The 13,376-nt window shown below is 48.1% G+C and overlaps 1 protein-coding gene across 7 annotated transcripts; it reads right to left on the minus strand.

The window, feature by feature from the left end:
* Positions 1–441: 441 nt before the first annotated feature.
* Positions 442–5,872, minus strand: Glyctk (glycerate kinase). 7 transcript variants are annotated; one of them, XM_021172315.3, is made up of 5 exons: positions 5,858–5,872; positions 3,064–3,479; positions 2,710–2,861; positions 1,976–2,151; positions 442–1,674 (listed from the first exon to the last, which is right to left on the minus strand). In XM_021172315.3, the coding sequence occupies exons 2-5, from the start codon at positions 3,438–3,440 to the stop codon at positions 808–810; spliced, it is 1,572 nt and encodes a 523-aa protein (XP_021027974.1). In that variant the 5' UTR covers positions 3,441–3,479; positions 5,858–5,872; the 3' UTR covers positions 442–807. The 7 variants fall into 7 exon arrangements, with proteins under 7 accessions (XP_021027974.1, XP_085684096.1, XP_021027972.1 ...); XM_085827970.1 differs by lacking the exon at positions 5,858–5,872 and adding an exon at positions 5,574–5,590; XM_021172313.3 differs by lacking the exon at positions 5,858–5,872 and adding an exon at positions 3,626–3,725.
* Between the last annotated feature and the right edge of the window lie 7,504 nt (positions 5,873–13,376).

Here is a 13,376-nt window from a genome sequence, read left to right on the forward strand (position 1 = left end):
ATGGAATGTTTAGCCTGGGAAAAGTGGGCACAGGAGAACAAGTTCAATGCCTGCAGCCTGAAGATACCCCTTGATAACCAGAGGGTGAGGGGGAAAGCTGAGAGTGGTCCAAATACAGAAGGAAGAGCCATGGTGACAAGTGGATCGTCTCCACCCAGTCAGGCAACAGCAGGAGAGGGAAACCATGATCAGGCTACCACAGGGAGTCAGGGTTAAGTAGGCAACTATAAGCTTGTCCTGTTAACCCACACTGATGCTGCTAGGAGACAGATTCAATTGTCACAGATTGCCATCAGCAGACCCTGAGTGTGCACCCAGCCAAAAAGAGTGTGAGAAACTCTTCGAGGTACTGGCACCACTGCTGGAACCACACCACGGGTCCCTGCCCAGCAGCCCCCCGAGGATCTGTGCTATGGAAAGAGGCACTGAGAGGAGATGAGCTGAGACCCACACACACACACAACATTCTCTTTATTTTCAGTGCCCTACCTTCGCTCCATGGAAGAGACAGGCTGAGGACCTGGGCAGGAAGGCTTCCAGGGAGAAAATGAGAACTGTGACCAGCCAAGAAGCTCCTGCTGGGCCTCAGGGCTACCTGCTATCATGACAGAAACTAGGGGTAGAAAGAAGCCCCCATATTCTAATCTAGTTGGGGGAACAAGCATAGAGTAGATCCGAGGGAGGCGGGCGGAGCCACCGAGGAGGGAGTCCTGAGGCACAGTGGGGCCTGGGAATCGGCCCTTGACCTTCCTAAGAGGCCCTGCCCTTGAAGGCCTCTTCTACACTCTCACATGGTGAGCGATGCCATCACTGAGGATGAAGAATCAGGAGGTGGACATCCATAACATTGGTCCCTGTCAACCCTGTGTGCAGCAAATGTGTTCCTCCCCGGAAGCGGCAAAAAAAAGTGTACGAGTCATTGTTGGCGAGGGAGATGGCGATGTCCAGGCTATCAGCAGAAGCCTGGCTGACGAGATCAGACATGACCCAGGCCCCGGCCACCTTTGTAGGCCCATCCTGCCCATCAGTGCCTCCACTCAAAAATAGCACATCAATAGGCCCCAGTGGCTGCCTTCCCAGCTCCACTCCCACATGCAGGGCCAGTTCTTGGTTCCGACCGCCCTTGCCAGATCCCTGCAGCTGCACCGTGGGCTCACCACCAGCCAGGAGACAGACCGGCCCTTTAGCCTTTGCTACCGCTTCCAGAGCCTCCTCCAGCTGCAGGTCCGGGAGCTGGAGCTCAGCTGCCAGCTGATGGAGTTCCGCCTCCTCCTCCAAGGGATGCTCAGCCAAGGATGGAGTGAGATGGGCTGCAGCCACCCGGGCTAGCAGCCCGTAGAACCGAGCCACTCTTTTTACATCACCCTGCATGGCTGTGCTCAACACCATAGCATGGTAGCCCAGCACCTCGGCTTGCCTCTGAGCCTCAGCCAGCGCCAGAGAGTTAGAGCCGATGATCACATTGAGGACGTGGCCACAGGTGTGTGGTCCATGGGGGTCAGAGTCAGCTCGGGAGAGCACAGTCTTCACAGAGCGGGGAAGAGCAGCACGGAGGCCATAGTGGTTTAGAATATGCAGGCAGTCTTGCACACTGTGGGCGCTGGCCACCGTAGGGCCACTGGCAATCACCTCCAAAGGGTCCCCAATCACATCTGACAAGATGAGACTTATCACCTAGACAAAGGCCACAAAATAAGGTTCAGTCTTGCCTCCTCCGTGTGCCGGGGCCCTTAAAGACAAACTGGGCCTGGGTATACAGCATCTGGTATGCTTCCTTGCCCACATCTACCCACGTCTTACCACTTTCAGGTGGGATGGCAGATCACCTAACCAGGAAGCCTCCCTCTTACTCTCTCTAGGCTTCCTCCTGGGACTTTTCAGGCCAGGCCCCTGCCAACTCATAGGTTGGCTTAAGCTCTCATCTCCCTGCCACGTGTTGGGAACCCAGGGCCTACTGAAGAAGTGATTAGTGCACCTGAGCAGGATAGGCAGCCTGAGCCAACCCTCCACCCTTCAGCTGCGACAGGGCCTTGCGGATGGTGTTTAGCTCCTGGATCGTGGCTCCTCGGGCTGCCAGCAGCTTGGTGAGCATCTGTTTCTCCTCCAGCGTGACAGGTGGGATAGGAGCAGGCAGCAGGGCTGAGCCCCCACCTAGAGTCAGTGAGAGTGTCAGGGAGAAGAGACAGCCGGACCCAGAGAACCAGGCAGGCCGTAAGGAAGGTCCTCTAAGAAGGTGGGGTTACAGTGCCCCCTTGTGGACACAGAGTGAAGTTGTCCCCTAGTAGGGGTACGCCAGATCCCAGGAGAAGCTTGCTAGCAAAGTGCTTGCCTAGCCTGTGTGAAGCCCTGAACTCTATCCCCAATACCACAAAAATATTTTTTTTAAAAAATGTAACTAAGAAAGAGCAAGAAAAAAATAGCAAATAAGCAAGGAGAGAGCTCCATGGGGTCTGGAAACTCAGCTTCAGGAGCACGAGTAACACCGCTGCAGACAGCAATGTCTTCCAAAGGTTCTGACCTGTGTCAGTGTTAGTACCGGCTGTGCCTTCACCACTACAGACTGTTCAGCAGGGTGAACTTCCAGCTGAGGAGAGGTGACCAACCTGACACCACCCACTAGGTACCCTCCAGGTTCCTCACTGTCTGCCATGGTCCCGACTTCACCCTGGGACCATATGGTACTCAGGGCACCCCTGTCTGTTCCCACACCTGAGATGAGCACCAGCAGCAGGTCGTCTGCAGTGAGCCCCTCTGCCAGCTGCTGGATGGTCAGCGCAGCCCGGAGTGCATCCCGATCCGGTAAGTTGTCCTCGGCACCCTCAAACACCTGGATGCGGCTGTGTGGCTTCAGCAGCATCTCTCTGAGGAGGGAGCAAACGACGGAGAAGGGATGGTGTGGGCTCCTCTCCTCCACCTGACTTCTCAGCTGGACAGGTGAAAGCAGCCCACTGATAACCTATTTAGAAAACAGGCCAGACCCAGGAGATGGGGAGGTCAAAGAGGAAGGGAGGTGTTCTTCTAAAGGACAGTAGAGGGCGTCCCCCTGCGCCCAGAGACTCTTACTGCTTTCCAGCATGTTCCATAGCGGCTTGGATCCCCTTGGGTACGCTGATCACACCCTGCACAAGATGCTGAGCCAGCAGCTCCTCGGCCGCAGCTGCCATGCCCAGTACGGCCTTGCCGAAGCCCACTAGGTAGAGATTTTCCCGCAGCTGGAAGGTCCGGTCCCGCACCTTCAGCTGTCTGCCACTAGGATCCAGGGACAGTGTCCTCTGCAGCATGGGGCCTGGCTGCACAGCACCCACTGCACTATCAAACAGCTGCCGTGCCTGTTCTGCCAAGGCCATACCACTGGTCATCCGGGCCACTGGGGGCCCCCAGAGGAGTGGACGGGACGGGGCTCGGAGGAGACAAGGCAAGACCTGTAGGGCCGCAGCCATGCCCCACTTCTCTCAGCACAGCCTCGTGTCCATAGCTGCCTAGAGAGGGAGGAGAAGGAGTGAGGCCACGGACAGAACCCCACCATCTATCATGACCACCCCTCTGAGGGCTCAGGACTGGCGGACTCCATAACCTGAAATGAAACGTGGAGAAGTCATGAAGCCTGCAGCAAACCTGATCTTACACCAGTCCTGAAAGCCCAGCCCTGATGCCCAGCCACGTCCTCCTCTTCTGTAGGCCACACACCAGTCTTCTGGACACTCTGCCCCAAGTCCAAAGTTCCTGTTAAGTGGACCTTCCTCCTAGGTCACCTCCTTTGCCTGGGAGTTAATCATTCATGAAGGATGCCGTTCCTACCAGCAGGCCCCTGTGCCATTCTATTTCCACATCCTGTACTTCCAAAGCCCTCACACCACGGCAGTGCCCCCTTTCTGGCATTTATGCCTTAGACGTTCCTTTACCACTTCAACTGCCAAAAAAAAAAAAAAAAAAAAAAAGGCTATTGGTTGTCTAGCCAACTGACCCTGAGTCCATTGACCTCTAGCCTGCTCTGTTAGCTCATACAACCAGTCTGGCAAAGCTGGGTCCATGTGGAAAGGCTGCAGGTTTACCAGTGCACACAGCCTAAGGAAGCTCAGGACTCAGGCTAGTTCAGCAAGTGGTCCAGGCACGAATCAAGAGTAACTACAAAATCTCACTCAAGGTGAAACCTTCAGCAAGTCCCCAGGTTATAAGCAAAAGGACATTTTCTATGGGGCTCAATCTACAGGACAAGACCAGACACCCTTGTCCCCATACAGCTGGTCATGATCAGCCGTGCCAGGAACACTCCTTTCTGGCTCCATGATAGCAAAAAACAAGTCCTGAGTTACACCACTGAGTTACAGCAAAAACAGCCCACTGCTAGAGCAGGCAAAGGCCGGGTTCCAGTAATGAAGCCCAAACAATCATTTTCTCCACTGGGCAGAGTGAAGGACAGAAAGGTCTTGGGGTAAAGGTCGGGAAGCTACAGCGTAACTATACAGGAACAATAAAAGACTCAGCTGCAAAAAGATATCTAAGTTTAGGGACAGGAGGGTACTGAAGACTGTGCCCGGGCTGTCCATATAACGAGCGAGCATGCGCTCTACCACTGAGCTACATTCAAGCCCCTAAAAAGGTAGAAAGACAACTGTATCCGTAAGCATGGGTGGAAGAGGGTGAAGTCTAGGGATGGGGTTCTAGCTTTTTTTAAAGCGCGTAGTAGTACATCTTTTCTCACACTGAGCTCATTTGCAAGATGTGGGACACAATAAAGCCTAACTCTCAGGGAACTTGAAAGTGTAGTCCAAGCCGGGCATGGTGGCGCACACCTTTAATCCCAGCACTCAGGAGGCAGAGGCAGGCGGATTTCTGAGTTCGAGGCCAGCCTGGTCTACAAAGTGAGTTCCAGGACAGCCAGGGCTATACAGAGAAACCCTGTCTCGAAAAACCAAAAAAGAAGAAAAAGAAAAGAAAAGAAAGTGTAGTCCTGTGGGAGAGACCTTCCCTAGCATGCATAAAGTCATCCAATTCTCCATAGTGCTGGGAGACTGATGCTTGTATTTTCCTGACACCTCGGGCTTTCTGATTCTCTGTACAAGCTGACAGAGAAAACTCCAGGTAACAGTTTATCCCGCTCCTAAACAACGTAGCGCCTGCCAGACCTCCGCCTTTTAGCCTTGTAGTTCCCAGCTAGCTTTCCCAGAAACTACTGTTTGTAAAAAGGAATACACCGGGCACTGCCGCGGGACGCCTGCAAACATGTTCAGCTTTCATGTATGGGATTCCCCGGGATTGATTCACACATCTTAGCATCCAAAACATAAAGCTCAGCCCTAGGTGAACTTTGTATCTCTTTCCCAGAGGGGCAAAAGCCTAGAAGGTCCCTATTAGAATTCAAGGGAAAAAAAAAAGTTCAAGTCCAAAATTGCCAGATTAAGAACTGGGTGTTTGGTGAAATTTGAATTTTGGATAAGTAATTTTTATTATAACTATGACCAGTATAGTTTGAATTATTTATAACTAAAAATTACGTTGTGGTAAGTCTAAAGTTAATTGGACGACTTGCACTTTCAGGAGCCAAATTCCCAACTCTATTTAAGACACTACACCTTCCCAGCTCCACTGCACCCGCGTTGGTAAGTGAGGATAGGCGAAGACCAGGCTCGACTCCTTCCGGAACCAAGTGGAGCTGACATCACGTCCGGAATTGGCCAACCGCCAGGTGACCGGAAGTGACGTCTCCCGAGGCTGAGCCTGTGATCTTCTCGAGGGAAATGTTGTCGTGTAGTGCAAGATGTCGCAAGATTAAGAGGTTGCTGTCGCCTTGATCGGTCTCTGTCCGGGCCAGGAACGACTTCCAAGGACCATTTATTTGCTTGAGACGCAAACTCACCTTTCCGCAGCTTCTGGCGCTGGAGACCGGAAGTGCTCTCTGTGGGTGGGGATTAATCCGGAAGTGGCTGGTCTGAGGTCTCCCTAGAGACCGAGAGCCTGGTTTAGAACTTTCCTGCCTCACTGACGGTCAGAGAAAACCTGAAAAGAGGCGAGGGGGAGGGGGGGGGGGGGCTCTGGTTTCTGTGTTCCTGCAGTGGATACTCAGTGATTTGTAATGAGCCTTCCCTGTTCATCCTGTTAGATCTAGTCCACCGTTAAATACACCCTGAATTCTTGTTCGGTTCCGGACAGGGCTAAACATCAGCGAGAGCTACAACACACCCCTCTAGAAAGCGATTTAAAGACATCCATGACAATTCATTGATGCTTACCTCTTTTCTCTGTAAGCCACCACATACAGATAACTCAGCAAAAGATTTCTGTTCGGTGATTTTTGAACACATGAGCAAACTGTAAACAAAATGACCCCTAAGCCTTTTCTTCCTACCCTTGCTCTCACCTTGTGTCCACTATGATCCAGTCGTGCCTTTTTCCCACATTCAAAAATGAACTATTGGCTGGGCTCCAAAAACACTCCAAAATCCTTTCCTGATGGAAAGAATTCTTTCAAACGTGTTTCCTTTAAAAGTTTTCTTTCTTTCTTTCTTTTTTTTTTTTTAACCTCGACTCCTACCTCACACACAGACACACTTTGTAGCCTAGGCTGACTTCAAGTTTATGATCCTACTGCCTCAGGCTCCAGAGTACTAAAGTCGCAGGTGTGCACTGCTGTGTAATTGAGAAGCTCAATCACGACCCCGCTACACCCCACCCCACACCCTGTCAAAATTTCCTTATGTGCCACATCCTCCACTCCACATTACCTCTTTTCCTTTTGTGAAATCCCTTCCATTTTGCAACTGAAGACATTGCTGTTTCCTGTCAGTCTTAGCAGCTCAGTGGGGTCCTGTTTCAAAATCCTTAAAAAGAAGAAGAAGAAGAAGAAGAAGAAGAAGAAGAAGAAGAAGAAGAAGAAGAAGAAGAAGAAGAAGAAGAAAGAAGGAGGGGAAAAGGAAATCGCAGTTTCTGTTTGTATGGAGGGCAATAGAAATACATAAGAATTAGATCAACGCGGGGGGGGGGGGGGGGGCGCTGGAGCAATGGCTCAGTGGGTAAGAGCACTGTCTGCTCTTCCAGAGGACCTGACTTCAATTCCCAGCAACCACATGGTGGCTCACAACCATCTGTAATGGGATCCGATGCCCTCTTCTGGTGTGTCTGATGACAGCTACAGTGTACTCATATAAATAATAAATAAATCTTTAAAAAAAACACACACACACAGACATAAAAGATGTAGAAGTCAACTTTAAAAAAAAAAAAAAGAATTAGATCAACTCAATACCATGCAGTGGGTTTCCTTGTCTTGCTATCAGATGCATCTTGTGACTAGATTAGGGATAGTAGTGGAGTATTTTTTTTTTAAATGGATACAGAGAGCTGGAGAGATGTTTCAGTGGTTATGAGCATTTGTTACTCTGTTCCTAGCACCCAAGGGGTTTACAACTATCCAGATCTCCAGTTCCAGAGAAGCTGATGCCCTCTTCTGGCCTCCTCGGGCACCAGGCATTCATGTGGTAGACATACACATGTGAGGCAGAACACATACATAAGAAAGTCTTTCCTTTTTTAGTGGAGACAGGGCTGGGAATGTAGCTCGGCTGATGGAGGGAGGACTTGCTTAGCATGCACAAGGCCCTGGTCAGATCCCCAACATCACCTAACCCAGGCTTCGTGGTACATGCCTATAATCTCCACAATTAGAAGAATCAGGATCCCAAAGTCATACTTGTCTGTGTAGTTTAAGGTCAGTCTGGGATATGTAAGGCCTTGTCTCAAAAGAAGTGGGGGAACTGAGGAGAGATTTAGAGCACTTACTACTCTTCCAAAGGGTGGGGGTTCTATTCCAAGCACCCCAATGGCAGCTTACAGCCATCTCTAATTCCAAATTCTAAGGAAGCCAGTGCCCTCCCTCTTCCTGCCTCTTAGGGCACCAGTACTGTGCACTTAACATACATGTGGGCAAAACACTCATACACACACACAATTTAAAAATGAGTTAATTTAAAAAATAAATGAATAGTACCTGAGGAATAACACCCAAGGTTGTCTTTTGGCCTTCATGTACACATGCACACAAATAAGTAAGTTGGACTGAAGAGATGGCTCAGCAGTTAAGAGCACTGACTGGCCGGGCGTGGTGGCTCACGCCTTTAATCCCAGCACTTGGGAGGCAGAGGCAGGAGGATTTCTGAGTTCGAGGCCAGCCTGGTCTACAAAGTGAGTTCCAGGACAGCCAGAGCTATACAGAGAAACCCTGTCTCGAAAAAAAAAAAAAAAAAGAGCACTGACTGCTCTTCCAGAGGTCGTGAGTTCAATTCCCAGCAACCACATGGTGGCTCACAACCATCTATAATGGGATCCGATGCCCTTTCTGGTGTGTCTGAAGACAGTTACAGGGTATTCATATACAAAAAAATAAATACATAAATCTAAAAAAATAATAAGCAAGTCATCTGCAGGTCTGGTGTCTGGCCATGGCTTTATTTCTGTTTTTAAAATGATATCACTGTATCCTCCAGAGGAGATAAACAATTACTTCACATGGTGGAGGGTGGATGGGTCTCTTAGAAGAGGTGTTAATCTCATTTACAATGGACATATCCTCAGGACCTAGCCAGATCCCCACTTTTTGTTTGGTTTGGTTTGGTTTGGTTTGGTTTGGTTTGGTTTGGTTTGATTTGATTTGGTTTGGTTTTGAGACAGGGTCTCACTATGTAGTCCTAGCTATCTTTGAACTCACTGTATAGAACAAACTCACAGAGATCTGCCTGCCCATCTCTGGAGTGCTAGGATTAAAGGTTTGCATCTCCACACCTGATTAAGACCCTGCTTCTTAACATTCTTTATTTGAAGATTGAATTTCAACAGGAATTTTAGAGATAGACAAATTTTCCAACAATAGCAGCTGTCGGTGGATTGAAGCCATACCTAAATGGGAGAGTCTGGAGATTAATTACTGACTGGAATTCTATGATTCTGGAGAATTATAATGTTACACATCTAGAGCTGATATCTTGAGCAAATTTTGGTTCTCCTGAGTTTTTATTGTTGCTTGGACCTGATGTTCCTTGATATTTGTTACATTTTTAGTTATTTGTATGTGTGTGCTTCTGTGAGGGTACATACACATGAGTATAGGTGTCAAAGGAGGCCAGAGGTATCAGGTCCCCTGAAAGTGAGGTTACAGTCAATTGTGAGATGCCTCACACGGGAGCCTGGAGCTGAACAAGAGTCCTCTGGAAGAGCAGCACACGCCCTTAACTGCTGAGCCATCTCTCCAGCCCATATTTTAGTGAGATTTTTGTTTTGTTTTTGTTTTGAGATGGGGACCTGGAACTCTTGGCAACCCTTCTGCCTCAGCCTCTTTTGTGAGCTGCCATGCCAAACCGTTTAGTTCCCTTACCAGACATTTCTACCCTGCCTCTCTATTGGACCTAACATCACTTTGAAGTAAAACCCCTGGAGTACAGTAACTTATCATTTAATAATAGCCCATTAGCGTCTACCAATCCAAAACAAAGAGCGCCTTCCTCAGACAGCATCTGAGACCTATAGCAGAGGCTTTCCTGCTTTGGTAAGGACCAGACCTGTTTTGTAGGATCATAAACCTGACTGATACTTTCTTCTGTGACTATAAAATTGTCATACAACTGCCTCCGTGGTGGAAAATGCCTGTGGAACAGCTTGAATCCATATCCCCTGGTCACAGTCAGTCATAGATAGCTCAGAACAAACTCTTTGACCCTTTGAAGCAAGCACTGCATTTTGCAGTGATGACTCCTAAGGAAACCTTTGCAAAAGATCTCTCTTAAAATTCACAGTGAAAATGCAACTGACTTGAAAGGTTTTATTTACTAGCGCGCGTTTGTCATGTCTATGTACAGACACAAGTGCGTATGTGTGGGTCTCTCCATGGACATTCACATGACCTCCAGGGATCAAACCCAGGCCACTAGAGCTGTGCAGCAAGCCTCTTTAACAATCGAGCCAAACCACCAGCCCAAAACTGACTTAATTTATGGAATACTTGAGAGAACTCAGGCTGTCATCAGCTCCATAAGCTGTCCCTCCTAACGCTGCTTCAAACGTCTATTTTGTCCTACATTTGTCCTTGATATCTTGGGCCTTTGGGTCCCATACAAAAGGTCCTATATAGCTAAGCCTGGATGAACATGACTGTAATCCTAGGAAACAGACACAGGGGATCATACCAAGTTTGAGGCTAGCTTTTCAACATGGCAAGTTCCAGGTCAGTCGGGGCTAGTACTTAGTGAGATTTTATCTGAAAACAAACAAAATAATAAACGTATGTTTTCATTTCTTAAAAGATTTATTTATTTTTTATATGTAAGTACACTGTAGCTGTCTTTGAACCTCCAGAAGAGGGCGTCAGATATCATTATGGATGGTTGGTTGTAAGCCACCATGTGGTTGCCGGGATTTGAACTCAGGACCTTCAGAAGAGCAATCAGGGCCATCTCTCCAGCTTACATGTTTTTCTTTTTAAAAAATGAAGGAAGGAAGGAAGGAAGGAAGGAAGGAAGGAAGGAAGGAAGGAAGGAAGGAAGGAAAGAAGGGGAAGGGAAAGGGAAAGGGAAAAAGGGAAAGGAGAAGAGAGGAAAGGAAAGGAGAGGAGGGGAGGGGGAGAGAGGGAAGAGGGAGGGAGAGGAGAGGGAGGAAGGGGAGAGGGAGGGAGGGGAGAGGGACAGAGGGGAGAGCAGAGGGGAGGGGAGAGGAGGAGGAGAGAGGGAGAGGAGGAGAGAGGGAGAGGAGAGGAGAGAAAAGATGTAAACCTCTAAATCACAGGACAGCCTAAGTGGTAGCCTCCTATTTTGCAACATGTAAAGTTGTTCCAAATAAAACCTTTCTTGGGCTGAGCATACTGTTTTGTAGCAGAGCACTTCTGAGCATATGGGCGCCTAGGGTTCATTCCCCAGCAATCACATAAAACTGGGCATAGTGGTGCATGCCTATAATCCTAGTTCTCAGGAGATAGAGGCAGGTGGAGTGGAAGGTGCAAACTTCTCACAGAAGCGGCTCCACTGTAGAACTGAGAAGGGGTTGCCAGAGCCCAGTTGTCCCTTTGGTGGTAAGAATTATACCACACAATCACCAGGGCTTCATAGTTGTTAATATCTGGCAATAATCTCCACCAATAGGCATGGTGGCATATGCCTTTGATGACAGCATTCAAGAGGCAGAGGCAGGTGGATCTCTGTGACATTGAGACTAGCCTGGTCCACAGAATGAGTTCTAGGCTACATAGACAGAAGTTTGGCCTAGAGAGACGGCTCAGCAGCCAAGAGCACTGGTTGCTCTTCCAGAGGACTTCAATTCCCAGTCCCAGAACAGTGGCTCACAACCATCTGTATTTCCAGTTACAGAAGATCTAACTCCTTCTGGCCTTGGTGTGAACCTATGTGTGCATATACAGACATGCAGCCAAAACACCCACACACATAAAATAATCAAATATTTTAAAAATATTTTATTATTTTAACAATAGTTCCACCAATAATGGATTCCATAATTCCCATGGATACCAAAACCCATGGATGCTAAAATCACTTAAAATATTTTTGTTTGTGTTGTTTTTGAGACACAGTCTAACTGGGTGGCCCTGGTTGTCCTGGAACTCAAAGATCTACCAGTGACTGCCTCCCCAGGATTAAAGGCATGGGTACCACACCCAGCCCTAAACTAGTATTTGTTAGTACCAGGACACTCCAAGCCCAAGCCTAACAATGTGACCCTTGACCTGCGTTGCCAGGCCAACGACCCTCAATCCCACAACCCACTTGGCTCACTTCCCACCCTCACTTGTGTGACGTCATTTTCTGTATAAATCAGGAGATCACCTCCTCCTCTCTTTTCTTCTCTGCCCCTCTACTCGCCTCACTGCCCCTTTGCTTCTGCACAATAAACCTCTCTCACGTGGAACTGCCTTGGCCTGCTTAGCTGTTTGGTTTATGCTCCAAAGATAGATCGATCGATAGATAGATAGATAGATATTAATAACACATATTTGTACGTAATCCACACATATCTTTCTGTATACTTGAAATTGCCTCCTTTGTAATTCTTTTTTTTTTTTTAGATTTATTTATTTTATGTATGTGAGTACATAAAATAGCTACAGTGAGTACACTGTAGCTGTACAGGTGGTTGTGAGCCTTCATATGGTTGTTGGGAATTGAAATTTTAAGACCTGCTAGCTCTGGTCAACCTGCTCGCTCCAGTTGGCCCCGCTCACTCAGTCCCTGCTTGCTCCGGCCCAAAGATTTAATTATTTATTATTATACATAAATATACTGTAGCTGTCTTCAGAAGCACCTGAAGAGGGCATCAGATCTCATTACAGATGGTTGTGAGCCACCACGTGGTTGCTGGGATTTGAACTCAGGACCTTTGGAAGAGCACTGACTGCTCTTACCCACTGAGCCATCTCTCCAGCCCCCTTTGTAATTCTTAACACAATATGCATGCTGTACAATTGCTGCACTGAACTGTTTAGGAGGCAACCACAGGACAAAAAAGTCCTTACATACTCAGTTCAGATCTACGCATCATAGGCTGAACCCATCTGCAAGTGTGGAATCCATGGGATTTAATGTAAGTTTAATTATCAGTAAGTTTTTTCTTTTTTAAGACTTTGGAGACAATTTTGTTGGAGTCAAGATAAGAGCTTCGGGTCTAGGCAGTTCCTGCTGCCCCCGGTCAGTCCATATCTTTGCCCCAGAACAAGACAGCATTGTTTGCCGACAATGGACTTTGTTAAATATGAATGGTTACTTGCCCTTTGCCTTGGGAACAAGGCCAAAGTTGGAGTTGCAGAGCATTGTGTGAATCCAGTCTTGGGTGTCTGCTGTCTTCAAGACCTTGTCATCAGACCCTGGGTCAAACTACAAGAGAGAAAGGCAGGAAGGAAGAAGGAAAGAGAGAGAGAAGAAAAGCAGCTTTTGTTTTATATTTATTCATTTATGTGTGTGTACATGCCACAACTCAAGCATAGAAGGCAAAGGACAGTTTGTGGAAGTCTGCTCTCTCCCACCACCAATGGGCTCCATAATGAACTGGTGTCCTGTCCATCTTGGTAGCAAGCACTTTCACCCCTGACCCATTTCATTGGTCTTAGACAGATCCATAGATGGATAGATGGACAGACAGATAGGCATACAGACAGATAGATGGTAAATAAAACTAATAGGTCTTTTCTACCCAACAAGGGAAGCCCAGCCCCTGGGCTAGAAAATTCAAGGCAGTGTGAAGGTATGCCAGTCATGCATTGCAACAGATAGGGGACTGAGGGATGCTGGGAAAATGTGGAGGCCAAGTATGCTTTGATATGTTAAATAGGCACCCCAGCCACTTGTCCTGGATCTGAAACCCAACAAAAATCATCAGTGAGGTTGCCA

Source organism: Mus caroli, unplaced genomic scaffold, assembly GCF_978045245.1.
Source record: "Mus caroli unplaced genomic scaffold, Mus_caroli_1 scaffold_11, whole genome shotgun sequence".
NCBI lineage: Eukaryota > Metazoa > Chordata > Mammalia > Rodentia > Muridae > Mus > Mus caroli.

Excerpts from the sequence above, each read along its gene's own strand:
- Glyctk (XM_021172315.3), bottom strand. The coding sequence starts at position 3,440 with ATGGCTGCGGCCCTACAGGTCTTGCCTTGTCTCCTCCGAGCCCCGTCC. Across the intron at positions 2,152-2,709 it reads GCTGCTGGTGCTCATCTCAG|GTGGGGGCTCAGCCCTGCTG; the intron begins GTGTGGGAACAG and ends CACTGACTCTAG. Across the intron at positions 1,675-1,975 it reads AGGCTGCCTATCCTGCTCAG|GTGATAAGTCTCATCTTGTC; the intron begins GTGCACTAATCA and ends GCCTTTGTCTAG.